Source organism: Drosophila subpulchrella, chromosome 2R, assembly GCF_014743375.2.
Source record: "Drosophila subpulchrella strain 33 F10 #4 breed RU33 chromosome 2R, RU_Dsub_v1.1 Primary Assembly, whole genome shotgun sequence".
In the NCBI taxonomy this organism is placed as follows: domain Eukaryota; kingdom Metazoa; phylum Arthropoda; class Insecta; order Diptera; family Drosophilidae; genus Drosophila; species Drosophila subpulchrella.
Window position 1 is genome coordinate 7,488,002 of NC_050611.1, and position 23,713 is coordinate 7,511,714.

The window sequence follows — 23,713 nt, forward strand, 5'->3', positions numbered from 1 at the left end:
TTCATTTCTATTTCTGCTTCTTCTTCACTCGCCGGCTAATGCTGGACCGCCTATAATATAAACGTGAAAGAGAGAGCAGAGAGTGAGAGAGCGAACAAGAAAAGGTGCGAAAGTCGCAACAAAAGCAAACTTTGATTAGTGGTGGTAAGAGAGACAAAGAGCGGTTGAAGACTAAGAGAGTTGTAAGAGAAATCTAGGGTTGACAAACTGCTAATAATTGTGCAAATTAAATTAAAAATTATAATTACATTAAAACAAGCCTGCCTTAATTAAGACGTCCCAGTTTAATTGTAATTTATTAATTAAAATAATAGCGTTTTGTCGAGTGCACATATCAGACAAGACACTTAGTTCGTTAAAAACATTGCATACTTTTTGGTGGTAAAGAAGAAATCATCGTCTTTAAAACCGTTGCGAAAAGCTCTGCATACTTTCAGGCTGCTAGCACGCATCCTTAAGGATAACCGTTACTCAGCTAACGAGGGCGAGGGAGATGGAAATATAAAAACAGCAAAACGACAATATTGCTCCTTTATTTCCTTTATTTGCTTATAACTTTTTAGTGGATGGTCCGATTTGAACCATTTTTGGCATGTAGGTAGATATTTAGTTATTAATCAGTTATTGGTTAGTAAGTTCAATTCATCTAGTCAACATCGATAAAAAATCACATCTTCAAAAAATAGTTATGGGAAAACCTTAAATATCATTAGTTCCTTGTCATCTCTGTAGAAATTGCTAATATATACGGCTTACCAACTATATTAATTGTTACCATTCAAAAATTAACAAAGTAGTTTCCCGTATTTAAAATAATTTTTTATTGTCATTCGTTATAAAAAGTCAATTCTTTTGCAGACCCACTAAATCTATGTTACTTATATAACCAGGTAAATAAGCGGTGGCATTTGAGCAAGGCATTTCTCTTTGATTGCGTTGTTTTTATAGTTTTTGGTGATTTTTGGTAAATGGTTCACTGCATTTCGCTAGGTAGACAGTTGTCCTAAGGCTAAACTACGGCGTAAATGGTAGGTAATAAATAGCTGGCCACTAAAACTAACTAAGCGTCTAATGAACTAACTAAAGTGCTATTTTCGGGCAGTATCACAGTGCAGAGGTTCGTCCTCCGGTTGACGGTTGATGGCGTTCTTGGGCGAGATCACAAACGGCTTTCGCCTCTGGACATTTCGCATTCGTCGTTGGGTGCGTTTTCTTCGGCAGTGTATCAAGCAGAAAATGAGAACTATGGAGGTTTAAATAAAATATAAATATTTATAGTATAAATTATTTCAGTAAAAACTCACTTAAAAGCACAATGCAAAAGCCTCCGAAGCAGCCCGCGCCAAAGAGCCAAATGCTGCGCGATTCGGCCAACTCCACCGTCGTCTGGCAACTGGCGAATGTCTCCGAGTGGATCGTTCGATTGTAGGGCAGTGGACATTCGCGGATGTCGAGCGCCTCTGAAAATGGAATTGCAAGTTGGTCATGTGCCAAAATTAGCAGCTGCTCCGACGGCATCGCTCCTCCATCGCCATCACTTACCCATGCAAACGGGCACGAACTTCGGACTGGCGCCGAGCATCATGAGATGGTTGGTGACCTGCTGGCAGCCACACTGGCTGAGCTGCGACTTGGTCAGATCGATGACCTGCAGGTGACACAGGTTCGCCAGAGTGTCGATCTTGAAGTTCTGCAGGGGATTCATCGAGGCATTCAGTTGCCAGAGCTCTGGAAAGGTTTGCATGGTGAAAAATGGTGTTGATTATTAACTATTCAACATTTTTTAAATTTATCTTCAAGTTACATTGCACTACGGTTAACTTATATATAATAACCTCGACAAATATTCTGCACATATTTAGGATGCTTATGTTTTTATTTTAGATACAATTTTCAACAAAAATCTAAATTCCCACTTGCAGTCTCTAATATACATACATAATTAGTTGACTCGAACAGTTCAAAAATATATTATGTGCTTCATTTGAAGATCTTGTCTACGTTCCTAATATAACCTTTTTTTAGGATTGAAGAATCGATTTGAATCGATTGAAGAAAAATAACCACACCTGCCAAAAACAAGTACACAGAGAGAGATCTGATGTTCTCATCTGAGCTGAAAATGTTCTTAAGATTAGAACGACATTTTTTTGGTTGAAAATGTTTTAATTTTCCTCGAACCAAGTTGAATTGGCGGTACTTACATTGTATATCTCAACAAATTTACTATTATTCCAGTCAGTAGTGTATACTTATCAAAAAGTTGTTAAATAAGCTCAATTTAACTTTTCTCTTCTCACCAATTCGTTCTAATATTGAGAACATTGATACCCAAATGTAATTACACGGTTTTTAAGATCGAATGTTCTCAATTCAAGAACAATTTACTTGAATATTTCTCTCTGTGTATAGATAATTGGCAAATGATCTTGATGTACCACACTTAAACAGAACATTTTCGGTATTTTAATAAGCCCCAACTAACTTGGCAGTATTCCCAGATCGGGCAGCTCCTGCAGCTCGCAGCCTGCCACGTTCAGGTACTCCAGTGGAGCCCGGACAGGCTTCTCCAGCGCCTGGAGATTCAGGGATGTCAGCTCATTGCTGTCTATGTAGAGGTTTCTCAGTCGCGGCAGCTGGAACAGCTCCAGCGGAATCGTTGTCAGTCCATTATTCGAAAGATCTATTTCCTGGGAATGCCGATTGGGAAATTAATTAAAGACGCAGTCGCTGATTAATTGGATGTCGTTGTTACCTGGAGCGAGGTAAGTGGCTCAAAGGTTCCCACCTCCACCGATAAGATCATGTTATCATAGAGCATCAGAAACTTAATGTCTGTGTACTTCTGAAACGAGCCACTTTTCAGCTTCCTGATGCGATTGTGCGATAGATCCAGAACCTGCAAAAATTGCCAGCGAATTGTCAGATCATTAAATGACAGTTCAGAGTTATGAATGGGTAGGGTTCCCATAAACTACAAATGTATATGCATACGTATATGTAATGGATAAATTTATGTTTGTGGGCAACTTCTTTATTCTTTAATTAAGCTCAATTGAGGCCAACTGTGGCGAGGGGTCCGCTGACGACGTGATCGTCTGACCCCGCGATCGTTACTCACCTCCACCGAGGTCTTGAGGTTCTGGGGCACCTCCTTGAGGTCCAAGTCGTAGCAGCGGATGCGCAGTAGCTTCTCGATGCGACCGTACGTGCACTTGCGCTCTTCCTGCAGGATGAATCCGGCGGATCGCAGACTCTGGAGGCACACGATGAACGTCAGCAGCTGCCAATGCAGTTCCATGCTCTGCCGAAATAAAAGGTCACATTTTCATACAGAACTGAAAGATCATTTTAAGCGCTAACTTGTTTATTTTCTTGATTAGAACCAGAACAATAAATTAAAGCCAATAATAGCTCATGGGCGCGTCAAAGCGTTTATTTTCGAATTAACAATTTACAAGATCATTGCCGATCGCTGGGGGTCTGGGTCTGGGTTGGTTTTAGGGGTGAATAGTGGGGCTCGTATCCGAAACTGAAAGCATTCAATCAAGCGCATCTCCCGCACCTTGCAAGCGGAATAAACCCATGGAAATACAGAAATACAGAAATACAGATACAGCTGCAGAATCAAACAAAGCTCAAATTCGAAGCCTAGGTCAGCTGTTGGCCTGCGTATGAGCGATGCTCACATTACGTATACGTAACACACAATCAGTGTCATTCCGGCTGCATTCAGACAAAAGATGATTCCGCATTGCGAGGGCGGAAACAGTTGTGGCCCTATAATAATAATAAAGGCAACTAGCCCGAAAATAACTGACTCACTGCCTTATAGATAGATCCATGTTGGGAGAGTCTTGACAGCAAGTGTTCGTTGTCTATTTCCTTCTACAATATCTTATCGTTTTTGCTGTATATCTTTTAATTCAACATCAAACAGCAAGAGGGGTAGCTATAAATCATACAAATATTCCATTAGAACGCTTTTATGGCTCTTTGCAATGTGTCAGATTCACAAAAACTCTTTTCAATTTGCCAAAAAAAAAGATCTGTAAATTTGGAAAACAATAATCGATTATGGTCCAGAAATAGGAATGCTCCAACGTGATTTATACCTCCGCATAAGTACATATATCTTGACATGATCTGGGCATGTAAGCCCACTGGCAATGCACATTTGGGAAATGGAAATGGCCAGAATCCATTGTTAATGTCTCTGTCACGCCCCATTGAAGGGCAATTAGAAAATTGCACGTTTCCCAACTTTGTATCAGCTGCCTTTGCGTGATTTTGCTTTGTGAAAAATGTGAAAATGGAAACCGAACCTCATGAGTAATATCTTGAGTATTGTAATTTTGCAATTGTGACATTCGGGCTAATTGCTGTCGCAGCTGAAGTTTTTATTTGGCCCAACCACAATGAATTTCTCGGGAACTCAATTGTATGTCAGCAAAAAAAAACTGAAAGTTCTATTTACTCAAACCTTATACACTTGCCGAAGAATGATGAACGACAACCTAGATATCCATCCATATTGGCAAATCACTTTGAGCCCGTCCAAGTGGCACAATTAAGACGTATTGAGCCCCCTTTGCCCGATAAGATCTTGGCCTTTCCTTTTAGAAAGGAAACAAAAGAGTGCTAATCAATTATAAAGTTAGTAACAGTTCGTTGGTCATACTAGTACTAAGAAGTCTGAAAAATAAATATGATTCATGGTCCCCATTTAGCCCCATGATTCCCCCCATTTATTAACTTTTGTTATTTTCCTGCTAGCTGAAGTGTCTTGGCCTTTGACCAAAAAATGTTGCGCTCCACTTGAGAGACATGTGCTCTCCAAAAAAACAAAAAACAGTCCTGCTCATAAGTTTGCTTTCCTGGGCAAAACTAGGCGCTCACTTTCGCCACCCAGTGTGCGCTACCTCTGTCATTAGAGCTGCCCGTCGAATCAGCGAAAAAAACGAAGCAGAAAAATATCAAAAGAAATATTGAAGCTATTTCCACACTTTTTGGGACTGACAGCAACCGCAACAATGGCTAAAAATATATTTCATATATTTAAATTAAAATTAAGCAGAAAAGCCCAAAACAGTGGCCAAAGCGAGACGGCACTATAAACAGTGGCGACCAACTGCAAACTTTTGGATTTGAAGATATTTCATCCCTTTCCCTGCCGCCTTTAAGATCACAATTTTGTTAGGGGGCTCTGAATTCATAGAAATTGGCCATAAAAAGGGCTAATGCCAGGCATCAAATGGAATATCCACTCGGCTTCGGGTATAAAAGTGATCCCGCCCCGCAAATCAAATGAATATCAGCCTTAGCCTTAGACATTGTTCTTTTGGAGGTGGATTGGTAGGGGTCAGAATTTATGTTTTCCACTTTGGCCGCATTTGTTCCAATATTTATTTATATATTAGGCTCAATCAGGCGGCAGACCAGACAAACAATGGGAAATGCGAATGGGGTGGCAGAAATGGGTTACGGATCGGAATGGAATGGTCCAAGGCGGTACTCCCACCTCTCCGGACCCGAACTGTCGACCAACGCATTGCAGCCTGCCAGATATGATAAATATGACGACGAGGGATTATTTATCTGTTCGCCGGGCCAAGCGATTATTGGGATAACAAAACGCAACATAAAATCGAAAATCCCCCAAAAAAAAAAATGGTTGGCATAAAAAAACTCGAAATTAGTATCAAATATTTTAATAACATTCTAAACATTTGTGAATGGATTTATGTGCTCTTGTGATAGTTCCTGTCACACATTGTGGGCGTCTCAGAAAATGCATATATTATAGGGTACCGTGCTGGTATCTGGTAAACATATATCTTTCGGCCCAAAGCCCCTCCCCCTTCTCCCTTCTCCTTCTCTCAACAGGTGTGTGCGCTGGAGGGCCCCAAGATTTATTCACATTTCTCGCTAGTACGATAAAGATTTATTTGTTTGGACTTTTCTCTGATCAAGTGATGAAACATCGCAGGGGACATCTATTACTTTTGTAGCGCCAGATCTTGGTTACCTTCTTGGTTCCCCAGAAATGCCGTCGGGTATACATCATATTTTCTTGAAAACTTCTGCTTATCAGAGTACTTGAGGTGCTCTTATCGCGTCTGTCCCCCTTTGCGCTGATAGGCTCTTTCCAAATTATAACAGCTATGCCAAGAACAAAAAAAATTAATTGAAACGGCAACAACAATTATGTAGCACATAAAAAGCGTTGTTCATTTATTTCAATGAAACACAATCAAGAAAATGAGTCCCCAGAGAATGAAAATAAGAAAAACAAAAGAATCCAATCCAGATACAGTTACTACTCTACAATATCGGAATGCCAACGATATCATTATATTTCCCTGTGGAAATATTCTTTATTTGTGCTAAAACTTTGAATATCTAGGAAATTCTTATGTAAATAACCAACTTTCAACAAAAATATTACTTTTGAATCTGAGATTTTGTATAGCTTTACTTTGTAGAGCACGCTTCTCCCTTGAGGCTTTCGTTACATTTTCAGAACACATGCTGTTAAGATTAGTCCCCTCTTGATAAGCAGGTGTTCTCTACGTGTTTTACGAGGGTTAATAACAGTATAAACCCTCATTCTCTTTACACCATAAAACAATTCTTTTCATATATATACACAGCAAGTATATAGTACAGCTTTCATTTTATCTGGAAGATATGTATGGTACACACAGAAAGCCTTCAATTGACGTTGTGCTGGCTTCCCTAATTGAAATCAATTTAACTTGGATTCTGTCGCATTATGTTTTCGTAGAGACTCTATTGGATGTGAACGCCATATACATATATAACTTGATAAGAGGTAGAGACTGGGGCACATTTCAATGCTAAGTTTCCTGATTAGAAAATTCAATATAGCTTATACAGCAGTTGTGCAATCTAGTCGTAGTACTATGTGGTTCCACAATTGATGATAACCCGCCAGAACTCGTACTAAGAGAGGAAACAAAACAAAAAAAGCCAACTTCCAAATTAAATTTTTTATTTGCTTACCACTTGGGAAATTCAAGTGTTCAGGTATAATCCCATTTAAAGTTGGAAGAGATAATCCTTGTAAAATGGCAGGATCGTTATTTCACTACACACACTTCACCTTTTCCTTAATGCACTTTTATAGGATTTATTGATCTCTATATATTTTCAAATGCACTTTTATGGTTATTTCTTTAAAATATTTTTGAATTATTGGGTTAAAGAACTATATTTACGACGAAAAATAATAATGCGACCGTTACGGAGCGTGTACGTTAGCCGGAACCGTTCAATTCAACCGCAGACATGGAATTGAAACGATCGGTTCAGTTTTGGGCCTTTCGGACTCCGACGATCCGAGTGCTCGGGGGCACTCACACCGAAAAACTCTGATAAAGCGGACGCACACAGATGACACCACTGCACTGGGAAAATTCGTAGGGAAAATTCGGGAGAGAGAGAATACTCATATAGAGTAGCGCTCTCGTGGCTCGATGATAACAGCAATGGAAACTGATATACTCTGTCACTGGAAATTGATTTGTTTTGGGGATTTTGACAGCTAGAGTGTGGATATTTCTGATTTAGCCGGCTACTCATTCAATTAGCAAACAAATGATAATCAAATTGATCGAGGGGAAGGAGGGTTTCCTAATGAAGCATCCACGCCAGCTGGAAATACAAGTGTACATGCGTATGAATGATATCTCGACCAACTAAGCGATGAATGATACCATGATACCCAGAAATGAGAGCTTAACCCATGTCGTAAAAGTGGGCAGACGACTTAATTCCCTTCTTATCAGCAGGTCCGACTCCCTGTCAAACAGAGAACTCTTCATGTACGGACATGAGCCCTGTTCGTTCCACACATTTCCACATTGAGTTGAAGTTTTAACCATAAACCAATAAATCCCCGGGAGACGCCCGCTAATTGCTACCTGGTACCAGGTCCGGAACTCCAGGTAAACGCCAGGTAATAATACACGCTCTATATGGCTTTACTTTTCATCGTATTTATTGATTTGATTTAATATTTTGTTTACAACATGAAAAAGAAATAGTAGAAAAATATGACATTGTGATTAAAGGTTTTAATACATAAACCCATATTCCATTAGTTTCCTTACGTTTCTTTAGTCTTCGCTTTGCAATGTTTTTTGTTTGTTTAGGTAATGAAAAGTAAAAAATCAAAAACATGAATAATAAGTGATTCTTCAGCTGGTTAATCGAGAAATGAAAGTACAAATTAAGTTATAAAGGGAAAATAAATAATTCTTCTGGAGGTTCAATATTTTCTCCACTTCTCTCTTCAATTCGCCAACGTTCGTTGATGATGTAAAATTGTTTTACACAAGGTTGAGCAATTACATAAATCGTCCTTCGCCCTTATAGCTACTAACATTTATTGGTTAGTGCCAATTTTATCTAAATTTCATTTTTTTGTTGTTTTTTTTTTTAAATAATATTTTTCGTTTGTTTTTTGTACATTTTCTAAATGTTTTTTCGTTTTTTTTGTTCGATTTTTTCGTTTTGTTGTGTTTTTGGTGATAATGTTCTCTGTGTTGATTCAATTATTAAAATTAAAATTAGCTTTCATTATGGTTTTCCATGAAAAATCAATGAAGCATCTTGGCTAATCAAAATCGTGGGGTTTCCTCCCCCGTTTGAATAAGTTTAACTCGTTCAAGTAAATAGATAATACAACGCGTGTTTTAGCCAAACTAATCACAATCTCCTGCACGGAGTTTATATGAATTGCAATCCGTCCGATCTGTTAGATATTACGTGATGATCACTGATTTTCCTGCAGCTTCTCGCTGATGTTCTTGCTCTGATAAAAGAGCCGCACGACATGAGTGCCAGCTCCCTTGGTGGCCAGAATCTCCACCTGGAATGTCTCGGAGAAGCGAGAGTCAATGAAAGTCTGAAGCAGGGCCACATCGCACTTGGCCATTGTGGACGCCTCCAGTTCGCAGTGCTTGCTGAATCGCTCCGGTTTGGCCAGCTCCTCCGGCAGCTGGCGGAACTGCTGGGTCACAGCGTTGTTTCCGAAGTCAATAAAATGCACCTCGCACTTTCCCTCGTCCAAAACCTTGACAATCTGGGCGCGATAGAAGACCTCGTCCTCCGGGAACTGGGCCACGCATAAAGCCCCCTCTTTGAGGTCGCCAAAGACGGGCAACTCCTGCTCTGCATCAAGGAGTTTATCAGTCATTATCTCTAGCGCTGGTACATCGCTCTCCATCTGCACGTAGAAGGATCTGGGTCCATCGTACTGCACCACAACGCAGTTGTGTAGTTCTGCTTCGACAGGTTTTTGTACCCCGGCCACTGTACTGGCCAGCTCCTGCGCAAAGTCCTTGTAGTTGATACGCATTTGAGCAGATAAAGGACTCGTTTCATCCTCGTTCGGTTGTGTGGTTATTTCGTAAACTTCTCCGAAGTGCTGTTCTAGTAAGGCGGCAAAGGCCTCCTCTAGCTTTTCATCGGGCACATCTTGTGGTATCTCACTCAGTTGGCAATGCAGGGCCAGCGAAGGAATTGCCTCTATCTCCTGCGGTAACTTCCAGATCTCCGAAACGGTCAGGGTGTTTCCGTAGTCCAACAAAAAGGCTTCAAAGCCCTTGTTCTCCTCCAACACAGTCTTGATTATGCAGCGGTAGAAACAGGCATCTTCCTGGGAGTAGCAAAGCCCAGTCGAACTCTTGCTAGGTGTGTCCAATATCTTTAGTTGCTCCTTCTTCACGGACTGCAGTGTCTTTACAATGAATTCCAAATCCGCGGAATTGTGTTTCAGATGCACATAAAAACTCTTCGGAGAGCTGCCATGCGAGATGACACATTCAGAGTTCTCGTTTTTCTTTTGGATTAGTTTTAACTCCGCCTCAATTAGTTTCTGTAAGTGATCATAGATGTTCAGGCTTTTAATCTTCTTATCCTTAGTTGTCAGTTTGACCACCGGCGGACTGGCTGACTTGTCTACAAATTCCACTGCCACAACACCATTACAGCTGTCCAGCAGCGCGTCGAGTGTTGAAACGGCCAGGGCCTTGTTTTTCTCAAATAGAGGGCACGGTTCCATGCTGCAGACCTCAGCCACAGGTTTAATAAGCGCAAACTCATGGGGCAACTCGTACAGCTTATCTACCACTGTTGAATTACCATAGTCAACCAAAATTACTTTGTATCGATCATCATCGAGCACTTCCAGAATTCTTGAGCGATAAAACTCCATGTCGTCGGGAAATTGAATCACACACAACTCATCCACTGAGCCCTTTTTCGTTTTGGGCTGCAACTTGGTTCCATTTAGCTTCTCGCAAATAATATCCATCAACGAATCCTTCTCGCTGAACTGCAGGTACATATGGGAGGTACTCTCCACGTGTGTGATTATGGCTTTAGTGGTGACAACTAGCGACTCCTTGCTGGTCTCCTTTGTTTCCTTTCGCTGGCACAACGGCAGCAGACGCTCGACGATGTTTTCTCCATCCAACAGGAGATCAATGGTGACAAGATCCTGCCCTGGCTTCAGAAGCTGTGTGGTGAACACCAGCTCACCCTCGCCAGTCAGCTCGGCAAATTTAGCCTCCGCCTCTGGGGTCCACGAAGTGTAGTCCTCCGGCAACTGTAGCGAACATTTCTTGGATAAACTGGGCAAAGCAGCAATCTCCTCGGAGAGCTGCAGACACTTTGATGTGATGGATGTGTTACCGTAGTCAATGAAGAGCACTTCATACCGGGAGTCTGGCAACTGCCTTACCAACTGGGCTCGATACCACAGTTCATCGTCCTCAAACAGAGCAGCCACAATGGAACCCTTTTCGAATCGCTCCAGTGGCTTCAGTTTCTCCTCGTCGCGCAAATACATCTCAATCAGTTCCAAAGCTTTTGAATCTCGTTCCAGCTGAATAAAGAAGTCACAAATTGAGTTCACATGTGAAATGTAACAGCTGCATCCGCTGGGCACATATTCCAGGGGCCTAGCAAAGCCATCAGCAATCAACTTCTTAGCCACATCTTCGCCTTCGATGTACACATTAACATAGCTGGTCGTGTATTGATCCCCTTTGGTAAGGTAGTCAAAGTGCAGGAACTTCGTATATGATTCGTTGAAAATTCCGTTCGCTGCATCCACCCAATCCGCAGTCCCCTTGGGGCAAATGGGGAGCGCACATGGCAAGCAGAAGGGCTCCACGTGCGACCACATGCTTTCTTTGATGTCTGTGGTGTCCGACACGCAATCCGTGTTGCCAAAGTCGATGAACAGTAATACCATAAGTTCGGCATCGATGATTTTGGCGCGATACCAGCACTTGTCTACCGAGTACAGCGAAACGCAGTCTGCACCGTTCACCACGTTCATCAATTGAGGCAATGAAGGTGACACAATCTGAAGGTTTTCCTGCAGCTGGTGCAGTTTTTCTAGCTGATCGATCGGGTGAACAAAGAAGTGCGCTGGATTGTCACAATGGCTAAGCACGAAGCTGTCCAAATCTTTGTAAGGATCCTCCTTTGGAGGAGTTGGCTTTTCGGGCTCTGGTGCAGGCTCTTGGACGGGCGGTATCGCTTCTGGTTCCTCGATAGCAACAGGAACTGGAGTTGCTGGTTTTGGCACAGGTTCTGGTTCCACAGGAACAGGGGTAGGAGCTTTCAATGGAACTGGCGAAGGAGCAGGAGAAGGAGCCTGCTCTGCTGGCTTAGTCTTCTTCGGCTCCCGATCCTTGTCATTGTGTTGTTTCTTCTTAGGCGAGGCATTTGCCGAGCTCGACTTGCTGTTGTTGCCAGTTTCCTTGCGTCCCTTATCCTCCTCGTCATCCAGGGTTAAGTCCACTGTTTCAATGTACTCGTAGGTGCGCGACTTTCCTTTCTCCATTTGCTTGCGCATGTAGTCCAGATCCTGGCCGGGTATGAGTTTCTCAGCTTTCAGCAGGTCTATCACACTCTGATTGTTCTCCATAATGATATCGGCAATGAGGTGATTACGGCGCACCTCAATCGATTTGACAGTGACCACTTTTTCCTCAAGAATCTCAGCTAGGCGAGCCTGCAGTTTGGCTTCGTTGCTGGGGCGGCCAAGCGGCAAATTGATCTCTACTGCAAAGCCGCTGGCATTCTCATAAAACTTATCGTCCAATGCCTTGATGTCGTCACGCTTTATTTCCTCCGTATTGCCATAATCGATATAGAATACCTCGGGGCGTGCTGCATTTGAATCCTTTCCAGAAATTCTGGCTCTGTACCAGTTGCCGTCGGAACTGCGAACTGCACAGATCTGGCCCGCTTCGTATTTCTTTAGAGAGTCACCTGAAGGGGAAGAGGTTAATTTTAGGGCCTCCATGTTATCTGGAATACTTACCCTTGGCCTCATAGTGCTCAAACATATTATCCAACAGATTCTGCATGGCAGTTACAATTGCCTGGGGTTGGACGTAAACGCGATAGGGCTTAGATGTGTACACAACGAGTGCTTGGAATGAGCTCTGCACTACAGGATAAGGGCAGACGAATGCCTTGCGATCCTCCTTGAACAACGGCATTACAGGTCTCAGATGCAGGCTTGAAAGGAATAAAGGAATTATTTTGAATTGGTTTTGATAAATGACAAAATCATATAAAAAATCAAATAAAACTCAGATTAAATTTTCTTAGACAAAGGCACTTACATATTGTTTTCGCAAACATTCTTGACATTGAGGGCAAACGATTTTCCCTCGTAGAACTCCTTGAATCGCCTGGCTAAATCAGGATTGGACTTAACAAATTTCGCATCGTCGTAGCTACACAGAAAGTTTACATTGCTGCAGTAATCAAGCTGAACCTTAAAGTTCGTCATGTCGCGAATAGTAGTGAATTTGCCTCTAATCTGTTGACCAGCCAGAAGGTTTACGCGAATCTCTGAAAGTGATAATGGTAATTATTGTCAATTGTCAAGAATTCGGAATCGGTTTTTGAGTAAACGGTTTAGTTGATCGCGGAAGTTAATAGTAGCAGGAAGTTGTCTTACCGGGCGCCACCTCAGTTAGAAATTCAGCTTTGACCAGCGTGTCTCGCAGGGATGCTCCATTCACAAACATGTTTATTGTGTAGGACCAACTACTGTTGTTATTTGACATTTGGTTGATCTTCTCTTTGGACAGAAATTCGCATTCTACTTTGGCATTGACTGGTACAAACTTCTCCATGCGGTCCACAATATACAAGGGATCATAATTGGTAACCACACTGGGGAAGCTGCAACGATGGGCCATGCAGGGTGCCTCCGCGAAGCGCTGCTCCAATTGCCAAACATCCTCCGAGGTGACCGTAATCATGCTGCCCGTGTCCACACAGAAGACGCGGTACTTGCGCATCATGTGGTTGCAGGCGGTCACTGTAGCTCGGAGTATGGCGTTGTCCTTTCGCTGGCGCACCACCACAGTGGATCCAACCTTCAGCTGTAGTGGCTGATGTTGCTTCTGGCGGTAGAATTGTCTCATATCGCGCAGGACATTATCGTACTTTGCCGAGGCCGACTTGGGGACCACGTAGAACTGGAAGGGCGAGACCCACCAGGACAGACTAGCCGCCTCTTTGCTGGGTGTTTTCATTTCCTGCAGCACAAATGGTTTGTCCAGAGATACATACTTCTCTTGCTTGGTGGATGCCACCGATTCGGTTGTGGAAGAGGCAGCATCACTCTCGACTCCGCTGGAACGCTTCGAGCTGAGGGTTCCATCTAAAGTCGACTTTTGGCGCTGCGGTTTTTGGGCATAGCCCTGAGGAGCATTCTGAGAGCGTTGGTTCCGCTGCTGGGCGTCTTCATTCTTTCGTGGCGACTCGTTGTTGTTAAAGCGTCTGGAATGGTTGGTTATTGGTTATTGTATCACAAGGTAAGAGTAGCAAATGACTAATTACTCACGCATTTTTGTTCGCTTCCTGTTTACCATGCCGTGGTGACTGAATCGGTGTGCGACCATTCTGTTGTCGATTGCCCTTGCGGGGCGAACTCATGCCACTGGTGTAGCTGCTGGTGCTCTGCGTCTCGAAGCTCGAGTCTAAATGGCGATCGAACCGCTGAATATGCTGCTGCTGACGCTTGCTGTCCTTGGAGCCCGCCGAGGTGGAGCTTCGCTTGTCCCAATCTGGGGAGTTTTTGCTTCCACTTCCTGCCCTCACCGGCTGCGGAATTTCAACCACTAGTGGCTGCTGCACCTGCTCTTTCTTTTGTTGCTGCTGTTTCTCCTGCAACTGCAAACGATCCTCGCTCTCCACAATGCTGGTAGAGTTGAGAATACGGCTTTTATCCAGCTCAGAAGAAACCACAGACTCAGCGCGTGTGTTATTAGCATTGAACTGGCCCTTCTCCAGCGAAAGATACTGCTCGAAGGGCATGGAAAGTTTAAAGAGCTTCTTCATCACATTCAGGTTCTTGGCCAGCAGATTGACCACATTCAGACCATCGGGTTCTATGCGAAAGATACGCACACTAAATGTACGACGTTGGATATTGGATTCCTCGGCCAACATCTCAAACTGGTCGGTAATCTTGTTCTCGCTCAGTTCACTATTTTCGAAGCCTTTTAGGCAGCACTTGATTGCTTGGCGCGGCATCTCCAAATGCTTCTCGGCTATGTGGCCGATAAGGTGGCGTTTCACATTCTGTTCATAGCCAAAATCTACGTGCCGCACGATTACAGAGTCATCAACACGCAGGATCTCCGCACGGTACCATTCCTGATCGCATTTTACAATGCATGGTGCGCCCAGGATCAACTGATCGGGCACCTTCTGGTTTGCATTGTAGTAGGAGAACATCTCGTCCATGAGCTCTTCGAACTTTCCGATGTTGGCCACTTTCTGTACATAGAAGTTGCTGGGCGAATCAATGAAGCGGATCTCTACGGCGTCGTCGTTCTGCAGTTGCTCAGCCTTTGCGTAGGATTGACGTGAGTTTTTTAGTTGTCGGAGTAGTTCAAGCATATTGGTACCCTGAAATGAATTTGTACCTTGCTTGATTGTTTATAACTATAAAAACATAATATTGGGCTTACATTCTGGTTGAGGTGACAGGTCTGCATGGAACCCACGCTCTCCGGCGCCTGGACAGTCAGCTCAAAATTCCTGTATATGGCCGACTTCTTAAAAATCCTTTTCATGCTCTCGTCAATGGGCTCAAGCTCCTTTGTTCCGGCCAATGCAAAGCGGAAGGCGAATGGCTTGATCTCCAACATCTCTGGGGGTATTTGGAAGAGATCGCTGGACGGCAGCAGCTCCGAGTTTCCATAGTCCACGTAGACGACGCGGTAACGTTGGGCGTAGACAGCGCTGACCAAAGCCCGATACAAGTGGCCATCCTCCGAGAAACGTGCCACACAAGCGGTTCCAAGTTCAGGAGCTTGGTTGAGCGGCTTCAGCTTCGTGCGCTCAATCTGGCCCATCATCGCGCTGAGATCTGGGCCGCTGCTCTTCAGATGCACCCAAAACAGATACGGACCATTCTCCACATAACTAATGTCCACGTCGTACGTGAGGCCCACCGTTAGGCTTGTGGTTCTAAAGGCCGGAATGGTGCGTTGCTGGGCCCGTTGAGCCATCGACGGCGTTGGCGGGGGGGTGAAGCGAGCGGGAGCATAACTGAGCGGGACGTAATTAGCCGGTTGGTTGTAGGGCTGAATGGGCACATTTGGAGGGGCCGGCTTTATGCCGGTCATCGGTTGGTTCATCCTAACATTATAGTAGGTGTAAAGCGATCGGGGATGCGCCTTGGGCACATAAGGTTGAGCAGCCGGCTCAGCGGGCTGATAGTTGGCACGATTATAAGGATTGGCTGGCACATAGGCCGGCTTCTGAGTATTGGCCAGGCCTTGCAATGGCACCTGTACATTTGTCTGTAAATATAAGTGTTTATTAAGGCGTGAGTTTCGCAGAAATGTAATCGATTCATACCACATTGGCCAGAGGCAGCTGTTTGGGCGTATAGTCTGGGGCATCGACATTCAAAGGCCTTGGCGGCGTCACCTGGATCGAGCGCTGTGCATCCAGGCGAGCGGCCAAGGATCGACGCGAAGCCAGCTGCTCACGGGCAATGTCCGTGGGCGTCTTTGAGCTGTGTATGCTATTGTTGTTGTGCTCGGCGACCGGCGTCTGTGGAGCATCCTTCCACAGCTTCTTGCAGTGGTCCATCATGAGTTGCTTGCTCACCGGTGCTCCGATTTGCTTCTGTTGCACTAGGAACTCGTTGAGCTCGAAGTCCTTCCAGCGCAGGCTGGCGAACTTTTGGTCACAGATCTGTGTGGGATCGATGGCGATATGAACGGTCTGGTTGACAATCAGCTGGTGAACCACCGCCAGATCGGCCTTGTCCCAGTCGCCGCAGATGCCCTGCACAATGTACTGGGAGCAGAGCAGCGGAATGTTCTGCAGCAGCTTGGGCTGCTTGGGGAACATTAACTGGGAAGATTCAAAGGGTTAGAGTTGATATCTGGAGAAAGAGAAACTCCACCACTCACATCATGACTATTCACAGTGCGCTTGAAGCCGAAGTCCAGAAACTCGATCTCCGTGCGCATATGCTGACCCTCCAGCTCGGCGCTGGCCACCCGGGTGCGCATGTACTCCACATCCCCGGGAGCCGGTCCGTTGGTCCTCTTGAAGATGCAAAAGGTGCCGGGCGTGAGGAGGGCCTGCTGGCGCTCCACCGACCAGCTGGGCTCGATGGCGAAGCATGTGGGCAGCACCTGCTCGATGCGCTTGCTGACCAGGAAGGCAGCGTCTCTGTTCACCTGGCCGTAGACCTTCAGGTAGGGACCCACGTGATCCACATGCGTGATGTACAGGTCCACCTTGGATGGGCCCGCGTTGGGCGGCTGTCCATTCATGTTTGGGTGTTGTTATTCGCTGGAAAGAGCAGGAATTAAGATGAAAATGTGCGAATGTCAATTGGAATATTCAGGAATAAAATTCCAGGGACACCAGGCCACACACACACACAGAGGCACTTCGCAGGAACCGTTAGTTTGGGCCGGTGTAAAGTTGGCAGCCCTGAACTGGAATGCACCTGTGTGTGTCTGTGTCTGCGAAAGTTTGCCATTTTTCTTGCAAAAAAATAAAAGAAAGGAACAACAAAAGGTAGAAGCTACTCACGTCTTGTCGTCGTCGTTGTCCAGTAAAAGCGAAACTCTGAAAAAACGCCCTGCCCCTCGCCAGGTGCTCCGTCTCTTTCTCTCTTGCCCCTGTTATTTAATTCTATTTGCTGCCTGGCTTACGGAATTCAATTGGACGGCGTTTTGCGGGGCTAAAAGGTGGCACACTTCCCAATGGCTGGGCTTTGGGACCCTTTTCTGGTCTCTTTTCGTGGATGAAGTCTTGCGAGTGATTAGAAATCGCGATGCACACAGACACGTCTGTGCAGGTGCAGTGATTTGGTTTCTATTTGGGGCTTTCAGTCTTTTGAATTTCTCGGGGGGCTCGCTCGGCGTGGGCCACCCGTGCTAACGGTGATTCGTAGTGGTGTGTCAGATCGGAAGAAGCATTTAATCAGCGCGAAAATGAATTAAATCGAAAAGTATCACTGGCAACCCAACTTTTCCACAAGAACAACAACGACGACCAGTGTTGGGTTCAGAGAGTTGGTTCAGTGTTGGGTTCGTCGATTCAGGTTCAGGTTCGTCGAGAGAGCAGGAATTCTCGGAGCGGGACGTGAGAAAACGTAAGTGTCAGTGAACAAGGGAGACAGCCTCAGCGTAAGTGTCAGTGAAAAAGGGAGACAGCCTCAGCGTAAGTGTCAGTGTTAGAAAACGACGGCCAGTGCTGTGTAGAGGAGAAACATCGATGTTTTTAAATTTTTTAAAGAAATCGATATTTTAGGCAACTATAGATATTGGCGCCCTCTGGCGTTTCCATTGCAAATATACGAAGGCGGGCGCCTTTATAATTTGTGAATCCAACCAAAACGTATATTTAATAAGAATCGGGTTTATAATTTAAATTATTAACTTTATTAACATATTTTTTTTTATATTCGACTGGTGGTGAAGGAAGGAAGCTACGGCGGGGGATAACAAAGGAAAATTGGGAATCTCCCCTTTTGAAGTGTAAGCGGCAAAAATCTTAAGTGTGGAACCATTTAAGAAAATGGGATGAAGTAAGTTGACGTTAATAACAAAAACCAAAAAAGGTTTTCTTCAATAAGCTAGTCTCTTAAGTTGATCTCTAGAAGATGATGATTTCTTGAAAGTTCGAATAATTTGTTTTCAAAACAAAGCTTTTTTCCTTGTTTAGAGTTATTTAAGTCTACTAATTTATTTAAAAGGAAAATATAAATTTTTAAACATTGATAATTCATCGCGCCTTGTAAAAAGGAAGAAGAAGAGAGCTATCGGCAGTGTGACCGTACGCAGGAGTCAAGCAGTTCACACTGGTGCCGCAACAGGAACAGCGCCTGAATCTCGCAACTCTAACTTTTTTTCAATACCAAGAAAGAAAGAAGTTGTAGTCCTTAGGAATAAATTAGTAACGCATCTGTTGAATTGCTGAATCATGATCAGCTGTTCCATACAAAACTTATTATTACACCTCAAAGCTAAGGCAACTCTCTAACATTTTATTTATTTACTTTAAAATTAAATTAGAAAATACTTGTTTAGTTATGTCAACCTTAATCATGATTTTAACCATTATTAATTATAATACAGTAAGATTTTAACTTTAGCATAGTTTGGCAGGTAGTCACAGCTGTTTAAAAATTGAACAGGAACGTTCTCTCAATTGGTAACTTTTTGTGTTCAATTTGCAACGTTTTAGAAAATTCCCAAGAAAACAAAAATAACTCAAAAACAAACATTTGTTTATTAAAAAACATTGTCGAAAACGGTCCGTTTGAAGGCTGGTAGGTTAAGGGAAACTGGTCTTTAACTCAGGTATTCGGAATCACAAGAATTAAATAAAGTTAAATTGTCAATATCTTGCCTCCAGAGGCACATTTAATTGTAAAATTATATAATATAATTACAACTATATATACTATATAATTACAACTATCAGCCCTACGGTTTTTTGACTTTGGTGCATCTTATACCCTTCGACTGTAGCTTCCGCATAATGTCCAGGGTTGCTTGGTTTTTGGTTGGATCAGGTTCGATTGGCGTAGTGACATTGAGACGCGTATTTCCCCGTTTCACCTCCACGCCGCAGGCTCTTAGTTTGTTAAGAATTTTTTGTGTCCCATCAATGGGTGGGTTCTGCAGGGGAGGTGTTATTTTGACTGTTGTGGCAGGAACAGGGTCAGCTGGCATCGGAGGTGCAGCCCTTTGGAATGTCCTGGGAGGAGGTTTTTGCGATGTCGCTGTAGGAGTTTGTTGAGAAGTCCCTTGATGAGGTTTTTGAGATGTCTCTTGAGGAGGTTTTTGAGATGTTGCTTGAGGAGCTTTTTGAGATATCGCTTGAGGAGGTTTTTGAGATGTAGCCTTAGGCGGTAACTGCGATGGCCTATCAGCTGGTAAACGAGATTTATTCGGAGCTGCTGGCAAGCCCTCCAGACGCCTCAGATCCTCCAGCACATTGGGCACCAGGATAGTGTCCTTTTTCGCCTTCGCTGTGGGCGGTTGGTTAGAAGGCAGGCTGGTTCGTGACCTTCGCTGCTGCTGGGCGGTCAGAATGGGGCGGCGAGGAGCGCTTTGGCAACGCTGGCGTTTCATGGGCACCGTTTCCGGTTCAGGCGGCTCTTCGGTCAGCTCAACCAAGTACTCCTTGACAATATTTTCCTTGGATTTGGTTTTGGACTGGGCTTGTACAGTGGGCTTGGAGTCGGTGTACCAGCGCGGATCCTCCAGCTCTGCCTCCCAGTCGATGGCACTGTCGTTCGAACTCTTCACCGCCTCAAGATCGTAGATGTGGAGCTGTAAGAAGTGGACTATATAATCATGGCTCGAAGGAACTTTTTAAAGAAATCCTGGCCATAAAAGGGGTTTGCTTATCGCTCAGCTGTTCTTATGGGACCTTACCTCCTGGCGGCCATTTACCAGCCTCGTTTCCCGCTTGGCGTCATCGTATGAAAGCGGTTCGGTTGGGGCCACTATATGTTTTAGTCCCGAACAGTCGGTTATATGGCTGTAGAACGCTTGGAACGTTATAAAATGGCGTTCGCAGCTGCGGCAGAGTGTCAGCATGCGTTTATGCTCGTCGTACAACACGTCGGCCAAGCGAACCGTCTTCAGCGACTTAGGTCTACGCGTTCCATTCATTTCTCTTCGGCAAATTCGCGCCGAGCGGGGAAAATACTATTAAAAATTGCAAAACAAAAATTTGCACTCGTACAGTGTGGCCAGGTGGTGAAAGAACATAGATGCCAAAAATTTTTCGTTGTTAAAATGTTTCTGTTGCAAATACCATGAATCCACTGCACTTTTATGGCCTTGCTTCCACTAGGGATGCGTCGCGTTCGCGGTACTTTACACGTTAACGCGTGTCAACTCCGATACAAATTCAAATCAGCTTGTTGGCGAGGTGAGCAGAGGTAAAGCAGTATAAACCAGGTATGTACGATTTTTAAAATTGAATTATTTATTGATTTCTTATCAATTATTTCGCAGTGCATAAACATTATTTGACTATCGCCTTATTTCACACTTCCAGTTGGGGACCAACATAGCTATGCCCTCAATACATAAATCGTTTAGTTTCCTGGTTTTTATAATGTACCAAATAATATGGCAATATAAGTGTACTCCGAGAAAAGATTCGCTTATTTATTGATATTTCTTTATAGAAACGCGACTGCGAAACCCATCTCAAAACTACCTGCTTAGAAAAAAGGCCGTGCAATTTAAATTTCAAAAAAAACAAGCAAAAACAACATGGAATATTATCACACATGGATGATATAATACAATAGAATTTAAAACGCTATGATCCGCAGCAAACTAAATATGGTTGACTTAGAAATTTAGGCTTTAAGGCTGCACAAAATCTGTTGTAATACCGATATATTGAATTGGTACCTAAGAAGCAATCGACAGTTTCAACGATAGTACTTGCTTGCAATCTGTGTTTTATTTGGTCATCCGAAAAATGGGAAAAAATTAAAAAATTTAATTAAGAAAATATTTCTCTTAATCTTCGATCTTTAAGCTATATATTTTTAAGTAGGTAAAAATGTACTTGCGACTGACGGGGGTTCTAAATACGACTATCGATAGATTTGCAGCTATTGTGTGTCGATATATCGATAAAAATCAAATTGTCAATGGAACAAATGTATTTATTTAAAATTGTTGTATTTCGTTTTGTTAAAGCTTATACAAAAGTGCTGGAATTCCTTGAAGAAGAAATTGAAATAAATCATAAATTACTTTAGGAAACTTATTTTATTTTCCCATTGTGCTGTAATTACTATTATTTTTCTGATATTTATTTTAAATAATTATATAATATATATAATAATTAAGTGCACGTAATTTGTATTCTATAATAGTTCCCTTTGTTTTAGGAATGTAACACACAAATCACTTTAAGAATCATATTTTCTAGCTTTTGCATGAATGCTCTTTTAACGTTTTGCTGTTCTTAATATGGTCTCCATTGTTTCTTTTATATTATCGAATGAGGGAATGGTCCTTTTTATTTTTTAGGTGTTTCCTTTTGTTGCCTTTGATTAACGCCCATGCAATTGAAATTAAATCGCTTGCAAATGATTCGCATGGCAACTAAAAAAATTCGAGATCCGAAAAATGCCATCGTTTATGCAGCCACGGGCTGTGCCATTTGTAAACTTGGCTCTTTTTTCGACCGATGTGAAGCCATATGGACGGAACATTGTCTGATTTTGACTCCAACTCGGTTGTCTGTGCAGTGGGTGGGAAAAATGAGGGGGAACCCTTTCATTTTTTGCGCGTACCCCGACAGTGGTATATTATAATTTTTTGTAATGTTCCGTAAAACGAGCACGGTCCATGTGTCGAACCACGTGCAGCATAATCACCTGCCAGAACGAAGGTGAGTATCGCTGGCAGATTCTTGATTCCCTTTTTTTAACCCTTCAACTTTCCCAGCCCTTTCTGTTATTCTTGGGACTTAAAAACTGAACTTTAAAGGGCCGCATCGCTTACACTCAGGAAATTGTACGGATCTGGGGGTCCAGGTCCAGAGGCAATTGGATGAAGTTGCCGATGCTGATGAGGCTGCTCCTGTAGTTGCTATTTCTGCATGCAATTAAGCCAGGGACGAGGACGAGAACGAGGACGAGGCACACTTGCCACTCTGTGTGTCCCAAAACTGCAAGCTGACCATGCAAATTACGTTGCCCACACTCATACTTGCTCTTGCCCCGGTACACACGCATTCCTGTCGCCTCGTTTGGGGGTTAACGGGGGTTCCCCGGCGTTTGAGTGATGCACCGAGTCGAGCAAGAAGAGAAAGAGTCGGACGGCAAAGGAGGAGGCTAGCTAGCTGGGCCACTAGAACTACTACTACTACCACTGCCACTGCCAAAGCTAAGTTAAATGGACCTGCGGTGCACTCGAGCAGCCAGCACACAAACTACAGTCCATACTCTGTATAAGGGATTTTCAAGAACTTTTGAAATTGTTTGAAAAACCCAATTTGCTTTTGTTATTCAGTTTAAAACGAGTATAATTCGTTCTTAAATAGGTATTATGAGAATTTTCTACAATTAATTTAGTATTATACATTTTTAAGATAAGATTTTTAAATACAATCAGAAAAAAATGAGAAGGGAAAAGCCAAGATCAAAAGTTCCTTATTTGATATTTTCTTTTCTTACTTGTTCGAAATGAAACGTTCTTGAAATCAAGACTAAAGTGTTCTCAAATTTGTTTTTCGAAACTAACAGATTTTAAAATAAGTCATGATTTTGTCTTCCAAGACGAAAGTTGTCCCGAGATGATTTTGAGAATTTGAGAATAAGTCGAACGCCGTTCACTTTTGAGTTCAAAAGAAAAGTTTCAAGTGTACATCCCTCTAAGACATTATAATTGGACACAATTTAATTAAATCCCCTGTAACCAGTTTTGACTTTATAACTGGTTTAATGGGATATATTGGCATCAGTTAGGAACGCTCGACTGTGATGTAAGCAAAGGATGAAATATTTGAAAGGCTTTTACCCAAAGTAACCACAATTCGAATTTTGTTTGTGGGCAAGTGGTGGTTCGCGGTCGGGCAGGCACCACTGTACGCCGTGCATGCAGATTGAAGTGCAGACCATGTCAAGGTAGCGGCTGCAGCTTTGGCCAGTAGATTAAATTAAACGTGGCAAAGGAGATGGTGCCGGAGGAGGAGCTCCCTGGCTCCGTGGCACCGAGGACTTGGCAGCCGTGGCCAGGAGGAGCAACTGCAGCCGTGCAATGGCAACGGCAACGGCAATGGCAACAACATTAAACGTGTTTACACCATGTCCGACCAGTTGATATGCCAACTGCCCCGACCTGGCCCCTAACCACCACACTTGCACTGGCACACACACAGATACAGATGCGTAGCCAAGCATGAACTGCTCTTGGACAATGAACACATGCCATGGCAGGGCATTGCCGGCCCACAACCACCCATTGCCCCATGCACCCACCACCCACCAACCACCACCCACCTTCGGCTATTGTCCTTTGTTTACAGTTTTTCGAGGGGTTTCGCAGGCGAGTGAACTGGCAAAAAAAATAAGCAAAGAATCACAATCACTGCATACTTGCAGGTGCAGCTGCTGTCATAA

At 43.5% G+C, this 23,713-nt stretch overlaps 3 protein-coding genes across 3 annotated transcripts; all 3 read right to left on the reverse strand.

The window, feature by feature from the left end:
- Positions 1-806: 806 nt before the first annotated feature.
- LOC119551892 (leucine-rich repeat-containing protein 4B) lies at positions 807-7,303 on the reverse strand. The gene is made up of 7 exons (XM_037861494.1): positions 7,027-7,303; positions 3,122-3,304; positions 2,756-2,899; positions 2,486-2,690; positions 1,543-1,728; positions 1,305-1,460; positions 807-1,243 (listed from the first exon to the last, which is right to left on the reverse strand). The coding sequence occupies exons 2-7, from the start codon at positions 3,299-3,301 to the stop codon at positions 1,089-1,091; spliced, it is 1,026 nt and encodes a 341-aa protein (XP_037717422.1). The 5' UTR covers positions 3,302-3,304; positions 7,027-7,303; the 3' UTR covers positions 807-1,088.
- A 696-nt stretch (positions 7,304-7,999) lies between these two features.
- Positions 8,000-17,613, reverse strand: LOC119552020 (maternal protein tudor). Its single transcript, XM_037861757.1, has 9 exons — positions 17,134-17,613; positions 16,500-16,887; positions 15,937-16,440; positions 15,042-15,878; positions 13,910-14,979; positions 13,016-13,845; positions 12,675-12,906; positions 12,368-12,567; positions 8,000-12,315 (listed from the first exon to the last, which is right to left on the reverse strand). The coding sequence occupies exons 2-9, from the start codon at positions 16,866-16,868 to the stop codon at positions 8,801-8,803; spliced, it is 7,557 nt and encodes a 2,518-aa protein (XP_037717685.1). The 5' UTR covers positions 16,869-16,887; positions 17,134-17,613; the 3' UTR covers positions 8,000-8,800.
- A 1,314-nt stretch (positions 17,614-18,927) lies between these two features.
- On the reverse strand, positions 18,928-20,255 carry LOC119550320 (proteoglycan 4). The gene is made up of 2 exons (XM_037858926.1): positions 19,992-20,255; positions 18,928-19,886 (listed from the first exon to the last, which is right to left on the reverse strand). The coding sequence occupies exons 1-2, from the start codon at positions 20,229-20,231 to the stop codon at positions 19,035-19,037; spliced, it is 1,092 nt and encodes a 363-aa protein (XP_037714854.1). The 5' UTR covers positions 20,232-20,255; the 3' UTR covers positions 18,928-19,034.
- Positions 20,256-23,713: the final 3,458 nt, after the last annotated feature.